This window comes from Leucoraja erinacea, chromosome 29 (assembly GCF_028641065.1).
Source record: "Leucoraja erinacea ecotype New England chromosome 29, Leri_hhj_1, whole genome shotgun sequence".
Lineage (NCBI taxonomy): Eukaryota > Metazoa > Chordata > Chondrichthyes > Rajiformes > Rajidae > Leucoraja > Leucoraja erinaceus.
This window is the reverse complement of record NC_073405.1, coordinates 1,326,087-1,350,079: the sequence shown is the minus strand read 5'-3', so window position 1 is coordinate 1,350,079 and position 23,993 is coordinate 1,326,087. Positions and strand designations below refer to the sequence as shown.

The window sequence follows — 23,993 nt, the reverse complement described above, 5'->3', positions numbered from 1 at the left end:
GAGGGAGGGAGGGGATGAGGATGAAGGGAATGAGGGGGGAGGTAGGGGATGAGGTGGTAGGGAGGGGGAGGGGGATGAGGAAGGGGGGGGGGGGGGGGGGGGGGAGGGAGGGGATGAGGAGGAGGGAGGGAGGGATGAGGATGGAGGGAATGAGGGGGGAGGAAGGGGATGAGGGGGCTGAGGGAGGGGGATGAGGAAGGGGGGGGGGAGAGGGGATGAGGAGGGAGGGGGGCTCACTCTTGCCCCGCCCGCCCCGCCCGCCCCGCTGCCCGTACCTGTACTGGGCGCCGCCATGCGCGAAGCCGTAGTAGTTACTCGCCGCCATCTTGGCGTCTTCGCCCAACCGGCCGGGCACTGGTCACGTGGGGGAGAGGAAACTTTATTAGCACCGAGCCGGCGGACAACGTACAATGTGGAGACAAGACACAAACACACACAGTGCTGGGGTAACTCAGTGGGTCGGGCAGACAGACAGACAGAGACAGACAGAGAGACAGACAGACAGACAGAGAGACAGAGACAGACAGAGAGACAGAGAGACAGACAGACAGAGACAGACAGAGAGACAGACAGAGACAGACAGACAGACAGACAGACAGAGACAGACAGACAGACAGACAGACAGACAGACAGACAGACAGACAGACAGACAGACAGACAGACAGACAGACAGACAGCATCTTGGACAACCTGGTTAAGGTCATAAGTGACAGGAGCAGAATCTTAGCTCAGGGGATTTGGGGAAAAGCAGGAAGGGGGTACTGATTTCACACTTTATCTGTTTCATTTATTGATGTGTGTGTATATGTATTTACACAATGGCATATGGACACACTGATCTGTTCTGTATTTATGCCTTCTATATTCTGTTGTGCTGAAGCAAAGCATCTGCGACACATGACAATAAACTCTCTTGAATTTTGGATGTTCAACCATGATTGTTCCCGATGTTGGGGAAGTCCAGGACAAGGGGGTCACAGCTTAAGGAAAAGGGGGAAATCCTTTAAAACCGAGATGAGGGAAACATTTTTCACACAGAGAGTGGTAAATCTCTGGAACTCTCTGCCACAGAGGGTAGTTGAGGCCACAGTTCATTGGCTATATTTAAGAGGGAGTTAGATGTGGCCCTTGTGGCTAAGGGGATCAGAGGGTATGGAGAGAAGGCAGGTACGGGATACTGAGTTGGATGATCAGCCATGATCATATTGAATGGCGGTGCAGGCTGGAAGGGCCGAATGGCCTACTCCTGCACCTAATTTCTATGTTTCTATGATCACATTGAACTGGGGTGCTGGCTCGAAGGGCCGAATCCTGCACCTATTTTACTATGTTTCTAATTAGGTCATTCGGCCCATCAAATCTGCTCCGCCATTTAATCGTGGCTGATCTATCCCTCCTGCCATCTCCCCATAACCTCAAGAATCTATCCATCTATTTTCACCCTTAAAAATATCCATTGACATGGCCTCCACATCCCTTCTATGGCAAAGAATTCGACTGGTGACTCGTTGACTTTTCGGATCAAACCCCTTCTTCAGACAGAGTCAGGGGAAAGGGAAATGAGAGATATAGATGGTGATGTAGAGAGATATAGAATAAATGAATGAAAGATAGTACAGGTGCCAGCAGGTTATGGGGGTTGAGAGGGAAAGATAGATCAGCCATGATCGAATTGCGGTGTAGACTTGATGGGCTAAATGGTCTAATTATATACCTATTCCTTAGAGAAACATAGAAAATAGGTGCAGGAGTAGGTCATTCGGCCCTTCTAGCCTGCACCGCCATTCAATATGATCATGGCTGATCATCCAACTCAGTATCCTGTACCTGCCTTCTCTCCATACCCCCTGATCCCTTTAGCCACAAGGGCCACATCTAACTCCCTCTTAAATATAGCCAATGAACTGGCCTCAACTACCTTCTGTGGCAGAGAATTCCACAGATTCACCACTCTCTGTGTGAATTTTTTTTTCTCATCTTGGTCTCTGTGTGAAAAATGTTTTTCTCATCTCGGTCTCTGTGTGAAAAATATTTTTCTCATCTATGTTTCTATGACATTAGGAAAATAGATGGGCTTTTATAATAATCTATATTCTCAAGGTGTCTTACTAATAGCTGCATTTTATACCATATTTACTCAACGTGATATAAATGACTAGGCTGCTGTTTTGGGATTTATACGTGACTGGGGTATTAGTTCGGGCCTTGGCATAAACCAGAATTAAGCTGCCATTTAGCTTGATGGGCCAAATGGCCTAATCTGCTATCACTTATGAACTTGTATGCAAAAAGTAACAGTGGACAAGGAAAGTCCATTGTCGGTTGTGGGCTCGGTGAAAACGAGTTATACAATGAAACTCGCCAGGACGACATTGAAACTAGTACAACGGCGAGGGTGGGGGAGGGACGGAGAGATGCAAAGGTTACTTGAATGAAGGGTTACATTCTACATTTCCTTATCATCGTCTGCTTTGATCTGTGGTTTTCACACCATACCATTCCATATATCTAGACTTCCTCCCCTCTGACTCTCAGTCTGAAGAAGGGTCTCAACCCAAAACATCACCCCTCCCTTCTCTCCAGACGCTGCCTGTCACGCTGAGTTACTCCAGCATTTTGTGTCTTTCTTCAATGAACAATGACAATCCACACACAACCCCAGTAACCCCACAGGCCAGGCACCACCTCTGGAGGACATGCACCGGTGACCTCTTTGGTTGGGACACTTCCTCCGACAGAGAAACGTTCCACCACAAAAAAAAACAAATAAATACCGAGTGCTGGAGTAACTCAGCGGGTCAAGAGAAAATGGGTGGGTGACATTTTGGGTTGAGATCCCGGTCTGAAAATCAAGGCATGATTCGTGTATCTGAAGAGTCCCAACCCAAAACATCACCCATCCTATTTTCTCCAGAAATGCCCGACATAACTGAATTGCTCCAGCATTTGGTGTCCATCTTTGCTAAGTCAACACTTAAATTCTGACATGTACCGATAATGGAACAATGACATACTTACATGCAGGCCTGTAAACGTAATACACTACTATACACATAGATAATAATAAAAATCCAATCAATTAATAGCCATTATACCGGTGCGTAAAAAGATAGACACAAAGTTCTGGGGTAACTCAGCGGGTCGAGCAGCATCTTTGGAGAAAAGGGATAGCTGACGTTTCGGGTCGAGACCCTTCTTCAGATAAACTCTTTGTGCAATCAAAGATATCCTATAGAAGTTCATAGTTGAGTTTAGTGTTGTACAGTGTTCATGAGTCTGATTGTTGTTGGGAAGAAGCTATTTTTGAACCTGGTGAAGCCAGGAGCCTGAAGGTTGTTTGGGCTCCTGTACAACCTCCCCAATGGCCGAATGAAAAGGACAAACCTCAATTCGGGACCCTTCCTCAGATTAACCGAAGGGTCCCGACCCAACCGAAGTGAGTGCGTTCAATCTACAAATATTGTCTGACCCACTGAGTCCCTCCAGAACATTTTGTTCGAGATTACAGCATCTGCAGTTGCTTGAGTCTCTGGGAAGTTTGCTGAGATTTAAAACACCGCTCAACATCACTGCAAACCTTGTCAATTAAATCTGGAGCAACACTGTGCTCATCTGCACCGTTTGGGAGTCTGAGGGAGGGTCCCATTCCAAATCATCACCTATCCTCTTCCTCCACAGGCACTGAAATGTGGAAACCCAAAGACAAAGTGCTGGAGTCTCAGAGCTCAGTAATATCCTATCTCTGTGCTCCAGAGGACTCGGTCTAGACCATCCCCACCACACAAACCAACCTCCCTTCTATTGACTCCATCTGCATTTCATGCTGCCTCAGCAAGGCCACTAGCTGCTGTGAATGGCCCAATTGTAATCATGTATTGTCTTTCTGTTGACTGGTTAGCACACAACAAAAGCGTTTCACTGTACCTCAGTACACGTGACAATAAACTAAACTAAGCATAAACAAGGACGAGTCTCACCCTAGTCACTCCCTCTTCTCCCCTCTCCCATCAGGCAAGAGGTATAGAAGTATGAAAACGCACACCTCCAGATTCAGGGACAGTTTCTTCCCAGCTGTTATCAGGCAACTGAACCGTCCTTTCACCAACTAGAGAGTGGTCCTGAGCTACCATCTACCTCATTGGAGTCCCTCGGACTACCTTTAATCAGACTTTATCTTGCCCTAAATAGTATTCCCTTTACACTGTATCTGTACACTGCGAACAGCTTGATTATATTCATGCATAGACTTTCTACTAACCAAATAGCACACAACAAAAAGTTTTTCACTGTACCTCGGTACACGTGAAAATAAACTAAACTTGTGTTTGACCCGATGAGTTGCTCCAGCACTTTGTGTCCTTTTTTTTTGTAAACGGGCATCTTTCTTTCTGCATTGTTTTGGTGCAGAATTTATTTTTAAATGCATGTGTACCAGTTTCCCATGCAGTTTAGTCTTTTCAACCTACATCCCCTCCCCTCCCTTGTCCTGTTCCTCCACCCTAGTCATTTAGCTAGTTCCACAATTTACCATAGATGCAGGAGTAACTCAGAAGATCAGATAGCATCTCTGGAGAAAAAGGATAGGCGACATTTCAGGTCTCTTCTTCAACATGTTACCTATCCATGTTCTCCTGAGATGCTGCCTGTCCCACAGTTACTCCAGCACTTTGTACCTATCCTTGTCCTCCAGAGATAGACACAAAATGCTGGAGTACCTAAGCGGGCCAGAGAGTACCTCTGGAGAAAACGAATGGGTGATGTTTCGGGTCGAGACACTTCTTCAAACTGAGAGTCAGGGGTGAGCGAGTCTAGAGATGTGGAGGGGTAAGGTATGAAAATGACAGATGGAAATATGGAATGGTTCATTGTTAGCGGAGACAAAGGTGACAAGGAGACATACAATCAGTAAAATTAATCGGACAGTGAAACTAGTCAGAGAATTAGGATGGGGGAGGAACGGAGAGAGAAGGTAAGCACGGATTTCGTGAAGTTATGGAAATCAAAATTCATACCACTGGGTTGTAAGCTGCCCAATCAAAGCATGAGGTTCTGTTCCTCCAATTTGCATTAAACCTCACTCTGACAGTAGAGGCCCAGGACAGACAGGTCCATTTGGGAATGGGAGGGGGAGTTAAAGTGTTTAGCAACCAGGTGATCAGGTAGGTTTAGGCGGACTGAGTGGAGGTGTTCAGGGCCTGCGCTTGATTTTGCCAATAAAGATGACTCTACACCTGGAACTGTGGATACAGCAGACGAGGTGCCTCACCTGAAAAGACCGTTGGGGTCCTTAGATGGAGTCGAGGGGGGGGGGGGGGGGGGGGGGGGGGGAAGGGGGGGGGGGGGGGGGGGGGGGGGGTAGGGTGGTGGGGGGGGGGGGGGGGGGGGGGTGAAGGGACAGTGTTGCATCTTCGGTTGCAGGGGGGAAAGTACCTGGGGAGGAGGTGGGAAGTGCCTGCGGAGCAAGCAGAGATGCTGCCTGACCCACTGAGTTTCTCCACAGATGCTGCCTGACCCAATGTGTTTCTCCACAGATGCTGCCAGACCCAATGAGTTTCTCCACAGATGCTGCCTGGCCCACTGAGTTTCTCCACAGATGCTGCCTGACCCAATGAGTTTCTCCACAGATGCTGCCTGGTCCCTATGAGTTTCTCCACAGATGCTGCCTGACCCAATGAGTTTCTCCACAGATGCTGCCTGACCCAATGAGTTTCCCCACAGATACTGCCTGACCCACTGAGTTTCCCCACAGATGCTGCCTGGTCCAATGAGTTTCTCCACAGATGCTGCCTGACCCAATGTGTTTCTCCAGCATTTTGCTTCCCAATAACCCTTTCTGGCTTAAGCCCTCCCTTCACCACCTCCAGTTTAAATTCCATTTGGAATATTTTGGAGGACCAGTGAAGCCCGGAACCGGAAGTGTCGCCCCCCACCCCCCCGTGGTCCGTGTTTCCGGTGGGTGGGGGACCGTCGATCACGGACACTTCCGGCGGGAGGGAGCGGAAGGAGGGGGAAGCGACGGCGCTGAGGCGGCGGTACCGACACAAGGCTGCGGCCCAGCCCCGCTCCTCACCCGGCCCAGGCGCCACCCAAACCCCAGGCCCAACCCCAGCTCCAGGCCCAACCCCAGGCCCACCCGGCCCGGCCTCCGCCAGCGCTCACCGCCCAGCAGCGCCCGCCCCGCGCCCCGCGCCCCGCTCCCCACTGACGGGAGGACAGGAGGCAGCGGCCCGGGCGGGCGGCCCCGAGGCCCCGGTAACTCACCGTAAGCGAACGAGACTATCGGACATATGGGAATCATGGGCGTCCCTGCGTCTGTCTGTCTGCCCGCGACCTCTCACCCCGCGCCCGCCGCCCTGCGTGGTGACGTCACCGGCAACGCCGCGCATGCGCGCGCGCTCAGGGGGCGGGGCCTCGCCTGCTCAACCAACCAGTGCCCTGCAGTGAGCATTGGTCCCAATAGACCAATCACAGTAGACCAACCCCCCCATAGACCAACCAACCCCATACACCAACCCCCCCCCATAGACCACCCCACCCCCACCCCCAACACACACACCCAACCCCATACACCAACCCCACCCCCACACACACAACCCACATAGACCCCACCCCACACCAACCCACACACCCCACACACACACAACCCCATACCAACCCCACCCCCACCCAACACACCAACCCCAATAGACCCCAACCAACCACATAGACAATAGACCCCCACCCACACCAACCCACACACCAACACACCCCACACACCACACAACCAATACACAACCCCACCAACACCCACAACCCCCCATCCACCCCAACCCCCAATAGACACACACCCACACCAACACCCCACCCACACCAACCCCAACCAACCCCACCCCACCCCACCAACACACACAACACACACACACACATAACACAAAAACCCCCACCCCCACACACCAACCCACACACACACAACCCACCCCATCACACAACCCCACACCCACACACACCACACCACCCCCACCCCACACAACAACCCCACACACCACACACACCAACACACCCACACCACACCACCCACACCCACACCACACCACACCACACCACCCACAACCCCAATAGACCAACCCCACACATCCACCACACACAAACACACAACACACCACACACACACACAACCACACCCCACACACCCACCCCATAGACACACCCAACACCCCCATATAGACCAACCCCACACACACACACCACACCACACAACCACACACACCCCCAACCCAACCCCACACACACACCACCACCCCCACACCAAAGACCACCCCACCCCCCACCACACACACACACCCACCCCCACACCACACTCACACACCACACAAACACACACACACACACACACCACACACACACAACCACCCCACACACACACACTCAACACACACAACACACACCAACACACACACCCACACAACCCCACCCACACACACACACACCACAACACCAACCCCACCACACAGACACACACACCACCCATACACACCCACACCCAACACCCACCACAACACCACACAACACACACACCACACACCAACCCACACACCCCACCAACCCCAACCCACCACCCCCACCACACACACCACCAACACCCACCCCCACACACACCAACCCCACCCCCCACACACACAACCCCAATAGACCAACCCACACACACCACACCACACCAACACCCACCACCCACACACACACACCACCCCCCCACACACACCCAGACAACACACACCCATCACACCACACCAATAGACCAACCCCACACCCACACACACCCCACATACACCACAACACACACCACCACACCACACCCACACACACACACCCCACACCACACCATACACACACACACACCACATACACACACATACACACTCACAGACAGACACACACACACAGACACACACACACTGACATACAGACACACACACCACTCGTACACATAGACCATGCACACACCACAATCATTCACACCACACACACACACCACCACACACACACACACACACACCCACACACACACACCAACACACACACCCACCACACAGCAAAACCACACACACACAACCACACACACACACACACACACACCAACACACACACCACACACACACAACCCACCCCACCCACCCCACACAACACCAATAGACACCCACAACACACCACCCCACACAACACCCACACACCAACCCCCACACACACACACCACACCCAACACACACCACACCCACCAACCCCACACACAAACCCCAATACCACACACACACCCCACCACCCCCCCCCACACATCACACACCCACACCACACACACATCACACCAACCCCACACACAAAACCACCCACACCCCAACACACACCACACACACAACCACAAGACCCCACCCCACACACACAACACACACACACACACACCACACACACACACACACCCATAGACACCACACCCATAACAACCCACACCCACCACCACCAACACACCCCAATACACCAACCCCACACACAACACCCCACCCCCCACACACAACCCACCAACCCACACACACCACACCAACCCAATACACACAACCCACCCCCACCACAACCAACACCCCAACAGACCAAACCCACCCACATCACACCAACCCCAATAGACCAACCCCACCCCACATCCCACACACACACAACCCCATATACACCACCCACACCCCATCACACACCACCACACACAACCCCACACACACACAACCACCACACCCACACACAACACCAACACACATAACACACCCCACACCCATCACACCAACCCCACAGACCAACCCCACACCCATCACACCACACCCCAATAGACACAATAGACATCACACACACCACCCCCACACACACACAACCCCACACAACCACACACAACACCACCCAACCCCAACCCCCACACACCAACCCCAATAGACCAACCCCACCCCACACAACCACACACACCAACCCCACACCCCCACACACAACCCCATAGACCAACACACCCACACCCATACACACACAACACACACCCCCCACACCAACCATAAACACCACCCACACAACCCCCCCACACACACACCCCCAAATAGACCACACCCCCCACACCCATCACACCACCCCCCCATACACCAACCCCACCCCCACACACCAACCCCAATAGACCAACCCCACCCAACCCCACCCCATCACACCAACCCCAATAGACCAACCCCACCCCCATCACACCAACCAACCCCAATAGACCAACCCCACCCCCCATCACACCAACCCCACCACCATACACACCAACCCCAATAGACCAACCCCAATAGACCAACACACCACACATCACACCAACCCCAATAGACCAACCCCACCCCCCCCACACCAACCCCAATAGACCAACCCCACCCCCATCACACCAACCCCAAGACCAACCCCACCCCCACACACACACCAACCCCCCCATAGACCAACCCCACCCCCATCACACCAACCCCACCCCCATCACACCAACCCACACACAGACCAACCCCACCCCCATCACACCAACCCCAATAGACCAACCCCACACCCCCATCACACCACCCCCCATAGACCAACCCCACCCCCATCACACCAACCCCAATAGACCAACCCCACCCCCATCACACCAACCCCCATAGACCAACCCCACCCCCAATCACACCAACCCACCCATCACACACACCAACCCCACCCCCATCACACACAACCCCAATAGACCAACCCCACCCCCATCACACCAACCCCAACCCAACCCCACCCCCATCACACCAACCCCCCATAGACCCCACCCCACCCCACACCCCCAGACCACACCAACCCCAACCCACCCCAACCCCAACCCCATCACACCAACCCCACAACCCATCACACCAACCCCAATAGACCAACCCCACCCCCATCACACCACCCCACCCCACCAACCCCACATCATACCAACCCCACCCCCATCACACCAACCCCACCCCATCACACCAACCCCCATCACACCAACCCCAATAGACCAACCCCACCCCCATCACACCAACCCCATTAGACCATCCCACCTCGTTCACTTACGGTGAGTTACCAGGGACTCTGAGCTACCCCCATAGTCCGACCCGTCCCTTCAGACCAACCCCAATAGACCAACCCAACCCAATAGACCAACCCAACCCATCAGACCAACCCCATCCTATCAGACCAACCCATCCCAACAGTGAGCATTGGCTCCAATAGACAACCCCATCCCAACAGACCAACCCATACCAATAGACCATCAGACCAACCTGTCCCAACAGTGTGCATTGATCCCAACAGTGCAATGAGTATTTGCCCCAAATAGATAGACCAACCCATCCCATCAGGCCATGCATCCCAACATACCAACCCATCCCAGCAGACCACTCATCGCAATATACCAACCCACCACATTAGGCTAACTCATCCCATCAGATCAACCCACCTCAACAGTGAGCATTCACTCCAACAGACCAATCCATCCCAACAGAAAGGCTTGAATATTTGCCCCAATGGACCAACCCACCTCAACAAACATGCTCCAATAGATTAACCCATCCCAAAAGAGAACACTGAGGGTTTTTTTTTCTAATAGACCAACCTATCCCAACAGGGAGCAGTGGGGATTTGCCAGCACATGGGATCATGTGGTAGCCAATACATTTAAGGGGCCTTCCAGCAAATGCAGTGTAACTCTGATAATCAGGTATGCTCAGGACCTTGTCTCAGATTGGCAGATATTCTGGAATATTGGATGTTATACCCCAACATACTTTTAATTAATCTTGTACACAATGTAATATCTCCCAGTGAATTTAAAGGCTGTGATGGAGATGGGGCCCTGGACGGCATAAAAGGAGCGTGTAAACAGGGACTGGGGTCAGTTTAAAGGAAGTGAGGGGACTGGGGCTCTGGTAAGTTTTAAGGTAGTGTGAGCACTGGAGCCCCAGTGGGTTTACAAGTATCAAGAGAATTTTGGAAGGGAACATGCATGGGAATTTGGTGAGTTGAAAGGGAACATTCAAACATTGGTAATCAAACATTGGTAATGCCAAATTAGGATTTTGAAATATTTATATATTGGATTATCTGAATTTTACTATACAGATAGAACTGCACTTCCAAGCCTTTGATATCTGGATAATTATCTGTTTTGGCTGGAATGACAAATATCCGTCAGAGTGACTGAACGATTATTAGGAGTAATTATTTTTATCCTCTATCTTCCCTCCACTACTCTCTTGCCCCCACCCCACCCCACCCCAACCCTATGCTGGAGTCTGAGGAGCTGTGGTGTTTACACAGCAGAGCTGTGTGGCTTTGAGCATTGTATGTGGTAACAATTGGGGGATATTTCTAGCATGCATCTATTATCCAAACACCAAAATCAATATGTCGATTTTTGATCCTTCCCAATATTGCTGGTGCTCTTGAAAAGGCTACAGTGAGAGGGTTGACAAAAATGCTGAGAAACTCAGCGGGTGAGGCAGCATCTATGGAGCGAAGGAAATCTGCCTTCCATCAAAGTGAGGCGATGTTGAAGATCCACTGTGATGGATGTTTATGTAAACTGTGTTAAGTGTGGGTCTTGGGTTTTTTTGTAATGTAAGTAGAAAATGCAATTTCGTTCAAACCAAGCTGTTTGAATGACAATAAAAGGCATTCTATTCTATTCTAAATAGGCAATGTTTCGGGCCTATTTACAGAGTTCACAGAGTTGAGTTTATACTATTAGGTGGAGCTTAGCTTGGATCATGGGGGATATATATAGTTATTTGATAATGTATGACAGGCTAATATTTGACATAGAATTGGCAAATTAGATGGTGCATTAGATTGATGGGAATTAATATTCTATGCAAGTATAGCCATGGCACTTCCCTCAATGCTCTGTGATGTGAAGAACTTTGTGCATCTTCTTTCTTTCTTTGTCTTCACGTGGTCCCTCTTTTCAACAAACATCAGGTATGATTCATTCAAAGCTTTTCCATCTCTGACTTCATGTGTTGTAGCGGCAGATTTTTCAAATCTTTCAGGAAATGAACTCCCTAGCCACTAATTGGGTGAGACGGGATAAGGGGAATATCTTCGGTACGCATGCAAGCTGCCCCAGAGACCTTCACAGCTTCTCCTTTCATAAAGCTTCAGCACACAGTCTTTTAATGAATATTTTCTTTATTGTAGATATAAAACAGTAAGATACATCCAAGGTTTTCCGACTTGTTCCGGCAATCTTCTTCGAACTCCAGCTCATTACTTCAGATACTAGAAAACTCCTCGTGTCTCCATGCTTCACATGATCTTGACATGTGGCTTGACATGGTCGACATGTGGCTTGACATGCTCGACGGATTAACCTTCTCCCTCTTCACTCCAAAACAAATCTAACCAACTAAACTACCACGCAAGCAGTTAAGCTGCATAAACACGCCCAAAGACACGTCATAAATCCCACCCACATTATAACGGGCAGTCTAAAATTTAAAGGAACATGCCATCCACAATGACATGCAAAACAGGCCAAATGGCCACTACATGTGTCACTCTCGAGGTTCAAGCACTAAAATCCAGACAGATGCATCAACACAAACCTGACAGAAAGCTGGACTATGTATCACCTTTCGGATGAGAAGTTCACTCCCTATCGTGAACGTGAAGGTTGGCATGGCACCATTTTGGAAGAAGCACAGGGATTTATCCCTCGACAAACATTTATTAAATGTTACAAATGTCTGAGACATTGGCATGTGCAAGTTGGCTCCCTGTTACCCATATTCAAGAATGAGCCTTCAAACATACTTCACTGCTTTGGAATACATTAACAACAAGTCCTTTTCTCTGTAAAAAAAAACTGCGGGCGCTGGAATTTTGTAATGGAAACATGGTGTCAAAACTCAGCAGGTCAGATTGCACCTCTGGAAAGGAGAACAGTCAATATTTTAGGTTGTGGTTAACGAGATAATCCAGGTAACAGTGATAGTGGAAGAGGGCTATGGGTGGACTTGAATAATCCAACACATCCTTGGCCTGCATTCTTCATCCAAACCTCTGGACTTCCTCTCTTAAACATTATTACCTCGATCTTTCCCCTTGATTGCTGTTTAAATATCTTGATTCAGGTCATCTGACATGTCTCTTTAAGCAGCTGAGTGTCAAATGATATTTGGTAATATTTCTGTGAAGCATCTTGGCATGCTTTGCTACTTAAAGTGGCTTTACAATATTGAGCTGTTCCTACTAGGAGGTATACAGCTCCGCACCCAGCAACGCTTCAGGAGCAATTAAGGATGGGAAATAAATATCAATTACATCCACTTTCCATGAATAAGTCCATAAATTAAAAAAAGATCTGATACTGGAGTCAAGGAATACCTTAAGGAAGATGAAGGTCCTTTGGAATTCAATGGCCATGTTATTTGGCATTGCTATGACCAGCAATAGAATGATTACTTATGGAAACAGTGAAGCAGCACTAAGTTCACAGAGAAACAATCAAATATCTTCAAATTTAAATATGTCAGTGTGGAGGAGATTGTAGAGAGAAGAGATGCAGAGCCATGGAACAATTTGAAAACAATTAACGAAGTGTGTCAATAAATGGGAAGATTGCCATCTATAACAATGACAAAACCCAACAAGTGAATACAAAAAAAGTTTGAAGAATGGTCTCGACCCGAAACATCATCCATTCCTTCTCTCCAGAGGTGCTGCCCGACCCGCTGAGTTACTCCAGCATTTTGTGTCTAGCAAGTGAATACAAAACACAAGTTGTAGACTCAAGGAACTGCACATAGAAACATAGGAAATAGGTGCAGGAGTAGGCCATTCGGCTCTTCGAGCCAGCACTGCCATTCAATATGTTCATGGCTGATCATCCAAAATCAGTACCCTGTTCTGGCTTTTTCCCCATATCCCTTGATTCCCTTTAGCCCTAAGAGCTAAATCTAACCCTCTGTTGAAAACATCCAGTGAATTGGCCTCCCCTGCCTTCTGTGGCAGATAATTCCATAGATTCATAACTCTCTGGGTGAAAAATGTTTTTCCTCATCTCAGTCCTAAATGGCCGACCCCTTATTCTTAAACTGGTGCCTGGTTCTGGACTCCCCCAACATCGGGAACATGTTTCCTGCATCTATCCTGTCCAATCCTCTTAGAGTTTTATATGTTTCTATAAGATACCCTCTCATCCTTCTAAATTCCAGCGAATACAAGCCCAGTCGACACATTCTTTCATCATATGTCAGTTCTGCCATCCCAGGAATTAACCTGGTGAACCTACGCTGCACTCCCTCAATGGCAATAATGTCTTTCCTCAAATTAGGAGAACAAAAGATGCTGGTTAGATTTTTTTAAAGACACTAAGTGCTGGAGTAACTCAGTGGGTCAAGCATCATCTCTGGAGAACATGAATCAGTGACGTTTTGGGTTGGGACTGCTTAACTGTTTTTACCTCACATTTGGTACATCCTGTAGTGTCAACAAGATGCTCACTCTCTTCTAGGCACTCATGAGTGTAACAAACCCATGACCTGTCTGCCGGTTCTCTTCAAGTAATCCACAAGATGCTTAAAAATCTCTCGCTGAACTTTGGTGTTGCTTGACTCCACAACTCCAGGGTGTTCTTCACAAAGGTCCATAATGGGTCACTTACTCAGGCATTTAGGGGACCATAAACTTGGCTGAGCAAACATTCCCTCAACCTGTAAATTTGTCCCTGTACCTCGGTACACGTGATAATAATAGAAAAATGGAAATACCAATGTAAAACAAAGTAAGTAGTTGCAGACATTCCCTGAGTTGGCATCAGTACTGGAAAATTGTGTCTGTACTATTCAATACAATACAATATACAATACAATACAAATTTATTATCATTTGAGCCCCAGTGAGACTCAAACGAAATGTTGTTTCCACAGATACAAACAAAGACTTGATTACAGACCTAATTAAATTCCAAACATCCATCACAGTCCATGGATGGAAGGCAAGTCTTTGGTTCTCCGCTCTCCCGATGTCACCCCAGAAGAGTCCATAGGCCGCGCGGGGCGATGGGTCAAAAGTAGGTGGCTTACTCCCAGGCCATTGCCGGGATGGTCCCCCCGCTCAAACCCCGTAAACGGCTGGAGAAGTCGCGTTGGCTGAGCAAACATTCCCTCAACCTGACCCGCGAGCTCCCGATGTCGCGGTCCACCCGGACCTTGTCCTCCGTACCCAGGAGTCGGTACAGCAGCGAGACCGCCGCTCCCCACGCTCCGATAGACCAATGGAAATACGCAATCCGCAGTAAAAGCCCCCGTAAGTAGTTGCAGAGATTCCACGGTGCTAGGCCCCAGTTGGCATCTCCCGGACTGGAAAATTGTGTCTGTTTCCCCCCCGCCCCCCATTCCATTCTTTACAAAAACAGCAAACACTACATTTAACTAGACAAAAAATAAAAAAAAGACAGACAGGCTGTAGGGGCCGCTGCAACGGGTGAGTCGCGCCGCCAAATTCTATTCAAAGCACACAGCTCCACACTTTGCATAATATGCATCCTCAATGTTACTTGGATTTGTGAGAGGTTATTGGTGATTGCAAAAGTATCTGTAAGAGTGCATTAATATTTACACGAATATTGGTGGAATTTGGAGTAAGTCAGCAGTTGCATTAATGTGCAAAACACAAAGTGTTGGTGTGTTTTTGTTCAAGCAGATCCAGCATCTGCAGTTTCCTGAGACACCAGTAGTTGCATTAATGATTGCACAGTCCTCGGTTGTGACACTTTTGTTTGGTGTCCCTGTTGGTGTTTTCAGAGACCCCCTGAGAGTGAGTCACTGATTGTGGACGTGCATTAATATTTGGAGATACGCTTTGGGCTTGCGAAGGAATCTGTATTTGTACAGAGGCAACTGGAGGAAAGTGTGTGGGGAAATGTTGCGACATTTGTCAGCATCTGCAGCAGATCCCTCCTTGTCTTTGTGCCTTTTCATTCCAGAGTCCCCGCATGCCAATCTGCATTGTGTAGCTGGCTCAAACCCTTTGGGGAATTCCTGCTTCAGAGAGCAGGTGCTCTGTCTCCAAATTCACTGAAGATCAATTGAGTTGAAGACTGACCATTGATGATTTGTAAGAAATTATTCTTGCTGAATGCAAGAAAAGAGATTTACCTTAATTCTTCTTTGGATTTATTAGTAATTATCTCATATTTACTGTTTGTAGCTTTAGTGGAGTAGACCTAGAGTGCTAATTCCATGCATCCATGTATACAGGGTTCCTGAAGATACAACCTATACATTTGTTCTGTATGGCTCTGTATCACTGTCTATATCTCTCGTTCTGAAGAAGGGTCACGACAGGAAACGTCACCTGTTCCTTTTCTCTAGAGATGCTGCCTGACCTGCTGCGTTATTCCAGCTTTTTGTGCCTATCTTCGATTTAAACCGACATTTGCAGTTCCTTCCTACTCAACCTATGAAGGTGCTTCCCAGGTTAAGATCCCACTTCTGACAACATGTAGGAAATGATCAGACTCGCACAGTGAATTGAATCCATAGTCTTTTATTCGCAACTCTGTGGAGGAAACACAAGGTGCTTTCCTCTCCAACATGCATTCGGCTAGTCTACTAGAGAGAGAGAGTGCTCACTAATAAGCCTGTGGGCAGACCAGTAGTATGAGTGAAATAAGGAATGTGCAACAGGCATAATCTGTGTGGTGACATATATATAGTATCGACACACTAATATACAGCTCCGTTCCTGAACAGTGTGCACGTCGGAAAAAATGGTGGTCTGGGAATATATTTAAATAAAAACAGACTGACCAAGGGTAATGTGTAGTTTCATCCAGGCCATTTAACTCAGCTGTCCAGACTTCACTGCAAGAGGCAATGATATTGCCACACGGCAGAAGATGTCTCCAAAACCATCCTGCCAGTCTCCCAAACACTTGTTCATGTGCGGAGGTCGTACATAAATTGGCATTTGTAAGCTCACTGTGCCTCGGTACACCTGACAATAAACAAAACCAAATTGGGGAAGAGCTTTAATGCAATAAAACAGGGTGCTTAGCTTTGTCTACCTACAATAATCATCGTCGGAAGTACACATGTGAATCTTAGATTGGACAACAGATATCTCACACACTGTTACTTTGGAAAATGTTTTAGGTCAAGTTTCATCAGGAGAAGGAAATGAGAAACGTACAATTTACCTGTGTGTTACATCTGTGAGTGAGCAGCAGCATTTGTCAGACATGTGTATGAGCACGCTGCCAATCCTCAATTCCTTCCATATATTTTGTGCTGGTCCTGTGCCATTTTCATGATGTGGGCACGCTTGCCAAATCCTGAAGTGATTGCTATACATTAGCTACACACACACTGCAATTAAACGTTTGCCCTGGAACTGTGAAAGTGGAACAAAAACCTCACTGTGCTCTCCTCTCAAATGAATATTCATAGTTCCAAAATACAACATCTGGAGGATGCACAATAATCAGAGAATACTGACTGACTGCAGTGGTCAAAGAAAAGGGTGTTTGTATGTCTCACACCACTATTTCCCACTTCCTCCGAGCCCCCAATAAATGGAGACGTTTTAAACAATATCCCGTTTATCAATCAGTCCATTCACATCACGTTTCATCCTGGTACCCTCTCATCTAGTGACAGAAACAATAAAAAACTATCATTCAGCATTCCTGTCCCCCGAAAATACAAGCCCAACCAACCTGTAACACAACTAAATGGCTCGAGGAAGGAACTGCAGATGCTGGTTTAAACCGAAGATAGACACAAAAAGCTGGAGTAACTTAGCAGGACAGGCAGCATCTCTGGAGAGAAGGAATGGGTGATGTTTTGGGTCGAGACCCTTCAAACTGACCCGAAACGTCACCCTTTCAGCTTTTTGAGTATCTTTAGAACTAATTGTTGACCTGACCCAATGGTCCTCATCACTTTTACTGTACCTTGTCACCCTTTACCTCGTGCACCTTTGCAATCTTGGATGTTAAACATTGTTTTTTCATCACCTAACCCTGGAGGTGAAATCCACAGCCTCACAACTCTCAATAGCAAGTTGTTTTTCTTGCTTGCTGTTGTAAATCTGTTTTAATATATTCACGCTTTCCCGTAATAGATATTTAGATCATTTTGTTGGTCTGCCTCAAACAAATTCATCCTTATTTTTCATAGTTTTAGATGCCCAAATATTATTGCCTCATAAACACATAGCTTTAGATCTGCCCAATTGTTCATGTCTTTGATCACTCCTGATGACTCTTGAGAGGAATGCAGATATTAGACAAGTACAGAAACAAAGATAGATGCATAGAGTGCTGGAGTAACTCAGCGGGTCAGGCAGCATCTGTGAAGAACATGGATAGGTGACGTTTCACAGAGTGCTGGAGTAACTAAGGCGGCGAGGCAGCATCTGGGGAGAACATGGATCGGTGACGTTTCACAGAGTGCTGAAGTAACTCAGTAGGTGCAGCAGCATCTATGGAGCTAAGGAAATAGGCAACGTTGCCTATTTCCAGAAGGTTGCCTATTTCCAGAAGGGTTTCGGCCCGAAATGTTGCCTATTTCCTTCGCTCCATAGATGCTGCTGCACCATAACTCAGCGGGTCAGGCAGCATCTGTGGAGAACATGGATAGGTGACGTTTCACAGAGTGCTGGAGTAACTCAGCGGGTCAGGCAGCATCTCTGGTGAACATAGATAGGATAGGTGACTTTTCAGGTCGGGTCTCTTCTTCAGATACATGAATCATGCCGTGCTCTTGTAATTGAATATGCTGTGAAAAATCTTAAACTGGATGCACGGATGAAGTGTGAGACACTTGGATGCCAGACGACAGCCAGTCATATTTCACATGGGCAGCTTACTACCCAATGGTATGAATATTGATTTCTCTAACTAGTAACTCCTGCATTTCCTCTCTCTCCATCCTTCCCCACCCCAAGTCGCACCAGCTTCTCGTTCTCACCTAGCAAACAGCTCACAGGTCTGTTTCCTTTATCATCATTACATTTTTTGCATATCTTTCATTCATTTGTTCTATATCTCTCTACATCACCGTCTATATCTCTCCTTTCCCTTTCCGCCGACTCTCAGTCTAAAGAAGGGTCTCGACCCAAATCATCACCAATTTCTCCTCTCCAGAGATGCAGTCCCACTGAGTTACTCCAGCATATCTTCACACAGAGAGTGGTGAATCTCTGGAACTCTCTGCCACAGAGGGTAGTTGAGGCCAGTTCATTGGCTATATTTAAGAGGGAGTTAGATGTGGCCCTTGTGGCCAAGGGGATCAGGGGGTATGGAGAGAAGGCAGGTACGGGATACTGAGTTGATGATCAGCCATGATCATATTGAATGGCGGTGCAGGCTCGAAGGGCCGAATGGCCTACTCCTGCACCTAATTTCTATGTTTCTGTATCGGCAGTTATAATTTTCCAACAGAAAGTGCGGTCTAAAGTACATCACTTTGAAGACAGGATGGCCATTGAGATGATTAATATTCAAGAGCTTCAGTTGAATCTAAACACCATTCCTTAACTGTGGAGTTTCTCACCAACTCTTAACCCCCACCGCCCACTTACAGTCTGAAGAAGGATCCCGACCCGATATGTTACCCATCCTTTTCTCCAGAGATGCTGCCTGACCCGCTGAGTTACTCCAGCACTTTGTGTCTATTTTCACCATTTCAATTTCACCCTGTTTCTCCCAGCATCACAGCTTAAGGTGTTCCCCTACACCTGCATGTCCCCACACCTGCATGTCCCCTACACCTGCATGTCCCTCACACCTGCATGTCCCCCACACCTGCATGTCCCCACACCCCTGCATGCCCCCTACCCCTGCATGTCCCCACACCTGCATGTCCCCCACACCTGCATGTCCCCCACACCTGCATGTCCCCACACCTGCATGTCCCCCCACCTGCATGTCCCCCCCTCCTGCATGTCCCCCACACCTGCATGTCCCCCACACCTGCATGTCCCCCACACTGCATGTCCCCACACCTGCATGTCCCCACACCTGCATGTCCCCACACCTGCATGTCCCCCACACCTGCATGTCCCCCACACCTGCATGTCCCCACACCTGCATGTCCCCCACACCTGCATGTCCCCCCACACCTGCATGTCCCCCACACCTGCATGTCCCCCACACCTGCATGTCCCCCACACCTGCATGTCCCCTACACCTGCATGTCCCCCACACACCTGCATGTCCCCTACACCTGCATGTCCCCCACACCCTGCATGTCCCCCACACCTGCATGTCCCCCACACCTGCATGTCCCCACACCCTGCATGTCCCCCACACCTGCATGTCCCCCACACCCTGCATGTCCCCCACACCTGCATGTCCCCTGCACCCCACATGCATGTCCCCCACACCTGCATGTCCCCCACACCTGCATGTCCCCCACACCTGCATGTCCCCCACCTGCACCCCACACATGTCCCCACACACACCTGCATGTCCCCCACACCTGCATGTCCCCCACACCTGCATGTGCATGTCCCCCACACCTGCATGTCCCCCACACCTGCATGTCCCCCACACCTGCATGTCCCCCCACACATGTCTGCATGTCCCCCACACCTGCATGTCCCCCACACCTGCATGTCCCCCACACCTGCATGTCCCTTCACACCTGCATGTCCCCCACACCTGCATGTCCCCACACCTGCATGTCCCTCACACCTGCATGTCCCCCACACCTGCATGTCCCCCACACCTGCATGTCCCCCACACCTGCATGTCCCCCACACCTGCATGTCCCCCACACCTGCATGTCCCCCACACCTGCATGTCCCCCACACCTGCATGTCCCCACACCTGCATGTCCCCCACACTGCATGTCCCCCACACCTGCATGTCCCCACACCTGCATGTCCCCACACCTGCATGTCCCCCACACCTGCATGTCCCCCACACACTGCACCCCACACCTGCATGTCCCCACACCTGCATGTCCCCCACACCTGCATGTCCCCTACACCTGCATGTCCCCACACCTGCATGTCCCCCACACCTGCATGTCCCCCACACCTGCATGTCCCCCACACCTGCATGTCCCCCACACCTTGCATGTCCCCCACACCTGCATGTCCCCACACCTGCATGTCCCCCACACCTGCATGTCCCCACACCTGCATGTCCCCACACCTGCATGTCCCCCACACCTGCATGTCCCCACACCTGCATGTCCCCTCACACCTGCATGTCCCCCACACCTGCATGTCCCCCCCACCTGCATGTCCCCCACACCTGCATGTCCCCCACACCTTGGATAATCTAATGTATGTTTACTGCACCCACACATCTCCTGAACAAAACGCCAACTCAATCCATCCTACAAACAAGTGTGTGGGCATTAGGAACTCTAAACTCACAGGTGATTATGAGCTTTGTTTAAGAATGAACTGCAGATGCTGGAAAATTGAAGGTTGACAAAAATGCTGGAGAAACTCAGCGGGTGCAGCAGCATCTATGGAGCGAAGGAAATAGGCGACGTTTTGGGTCGAGATCCTTCTTCAGAAATATCCTTGATCATATCCTTGCTGAATGATATCTTTTGGCAGTTGCTACAGTTTCACAGGTGTTGGGTTATTTATGAAATGGCTTCAAGTTGCAAAAAAAGCTAAAGGAAAGATATTATGAGCTTAATTGTTGGGTGAGTATCTTGAAGGGAGGGATAATGAAAAATGTAGAATTTTGTAAGCATAATTAGAGCAGCGCTTTATATTTGCATCTGAAAAAGCCCGGTGCAATCATCTTATTGATTCTCTATGAGCCCTGGGCCATATTCATGTTCTGCACATTCTCTGCAGCTGCTGGATATATATTGCGTCTACATCACAAAAGATCTTCACCCTCTCCCCGTGCCATTTTCTTTCTGTTCGGTGAAGAATATTGTTTACACGCTGGTGAAAGCAGGTGGAGTAGAACAAAGGAGGGGTCGGGGGGAAAGGTGATTCAAACAGGATCAGACCTTGTGAAGATAAAGAAAGGTGTGATATGGAAATCAAGATTGAATGATATATTCTGATGACTTTTGCCGATTGGATGGTGCGCACAGATTTCATCACAGCGTACCACCAATGGGGAGATGAGGTTGCTGCTGCTGCTGATGTGACTGCCAATCTGATCACCACCTCTCTACGCAGCACAGACAGACCCAACGGCAGGCTGCTGGCAGGGAGAAAAAAACAAGCTTGTGATTGGCATCTGCACTCAGAATGTTGCTGGGAAACAGAGCGGGCCAAGGGAGGCTGTCGGTGAAGTGTGGAGCTTAGAGCCAGCTGCGTGAGCTGCTCTTCTTGCAATTAACAATTTAGATTGTGCAACAAACGGAGGGAGGAATAGACTGGGAATGGACAAAAGGACCATTTCTTATTAGAAAAATAAGGAGCCATAAAGGATAACACGAAGAATGTAAGTATCCTTTTAACTTTGTTATTTCATTGCTGCCCAAATGGTTCCTCCCCCTTTATCATTTTATGCTGCAGGTTGGTCTGTAATAAATGTTATCTCTTTCATCCACCTAGCTGCTGGATGTTGTTTGCCCTCCATCTTTGGGATCGTGATGGGGACCAGCGAGGCGGCACTTCGCATGGACAACGTTGAGCTGAAAGAGGAGTGGCAAGATGACGATTTTCCCAGGTTAGCTAGCTGTCCACATGTTTGCACATTAACATGCATGCTGACAGCCAGTTGCATCACTGCTGCTGAAGCTGCAAGCCCTCAGAGACTAAGCCGTGCTGTCAATATTTATGCTCTTAACTCCTTCACTGCCTGCCTCAACACTTTTAATATAGTCTAGACATACAGCACGGAAACCGGCCCTTCAGCCCACTGAACTCACGCCGACCTGTGATCACTGCACACTTACACTGTCCTACACACTCTAGGGACTATTTGTAGGGTGCTGTCTGTATGGTGTTTGCACGTTCTCCCTGTGACTGCGTGGGTTTGCCCCAGTTTCCTCCCACATCTTAAAGACGTGGGTTTGTAGGTTAATTGTCCCTCTGTAAATTGCCCCCTAGTGTGCAGGGAGTGGATGGGAAAGTGGGATGACATTGAACTAGTGTGGACGGGTGATCGGTGGTCAGCGCAGGCTGAAGGGCCTGTTCCCATGCTGTACCTCTAAACACAACTACATTTGCTTCTGGAAGGAATGACAATCTTGAGTGGGGGAGGGTTCAAGTAGGAAATGGGAACCATTGGATTTCTCACCCTGATAACTTGGATCCCTGGTGGGAAATGTGCTCTGTGGGTGAATGTTGGCAAAGGTATTACTGTGAAACATTGTAATGTTCAGGCAGTTCAATAGTCTACTGTATGTGATGCATCAAACTGGTATCCAGCTTGGACAATGTTGGGCCCACCGTACAGTGATGTCTTCAGGAGAGAAAATATTTGAGTGAAAATAAGTACCAACTTTTAAGGAAATTTTTGTAGCCATGGATCATGTAATACAGCCCACTCTTTTTGAATCAGTTCATGTTAAATATTAATAGTTGCATTCCCATTGTTCCTTCCCTTGCAGCCAAATAACTGCATACAATCAGTGACAGTGAGTCTCTGCCCTGACATATGTTGCAGGATCTGCCAGTTGCTCCTAGCGTTCTAAGATTTTGTTTCAGATTTTCAGCATCTGCAGGTTTTTACTCTAGCCCACACTACTCCACTACTCTAGCCCACACTACTCCACAAACGGAACTGTTGGAATAAACAACTAGACATTAACAGGTTCAGAAACCCGTTGAGGGGCCCGGAGCTTTATAGATGGCATGATGGAACATAAAAGAATGTTTATTGCCACACGCACCAATTAAGGTCCACATGTGCACGTGGCAATAATTGTGAACCTGAACTTGAACTTGAAAAACAAGTAGTATAAACTTTGGAAGGTACATAAAAATGCTGGAGAAACTCAGCGGGTGCAGCAGCATCTATGGAGCGAAGGAAATAGGTGACGTTTCGG

General features: G+C 48.8%; 2 protein-coding genes across 6 annotated transcripts in view; one reads left to right on the top strand and one right to left on the bottom strand.

The window, feature by feature from the left end:
* LOC129710958 (zinc finger RNA-binding protein-like) overlaps positions 1–6,404 on the bottom strand; it is a 59,200-nt gene extending 52,796 nt beyond the window's left edge. For 2 of the 4 annotated variants that reach the window (XM_055658278.1, XM_055658280.1), the window contains exons 1-2: positions 6,262–6,404; positions 276–354 (exon numbers count right to left, since the gene is read on the bottom strand). In XM_055658278.1, the coding sequence (XP_055514253.1) occupies positions 276–354; positions 6,262–6,298 (116 nt within the window). In that variant the 5' untranslated portion in view covers positions 6,299–6,404. The remainder of the gene's footprint in view (positions 1–275; positions 355–6,261) is intronic. The other 2 variants (XM_055658277.1, XM_055658279.1) reach the window with 1 other exon arrangement.
* A 4,226-nt stretch (positions 6,405–10,630) lies between these two features.
* LOC129710969 (caytaxin-like) overlaps positions 10,631–23,993 on the top strand; it is a 49,204-nt gene continuing 35,841 nt past the window's right edge. Inside the window, exons 1-2 of one of the 2 annotated variants that reach the window (XM_055658299.1) lie at positions 10,631–10,723; positions 22,555–22,669. In XM_055658299.1, coding sequence (XP_055514274.1) covers positions 22,593–22,669 — 77 coding nt within the window. In that variant the 5' untranslated portion in view covers positions 10,631–10,723; positions 22,555–22,592. Of the gene's footprint in view, positions 10,724–22,011; positions 22,442–22,554; positions 22,670–23,993 lie in introns of those variants that run through there. The other variant, XM_055658298.1, reaches the window with a different exon arrangement.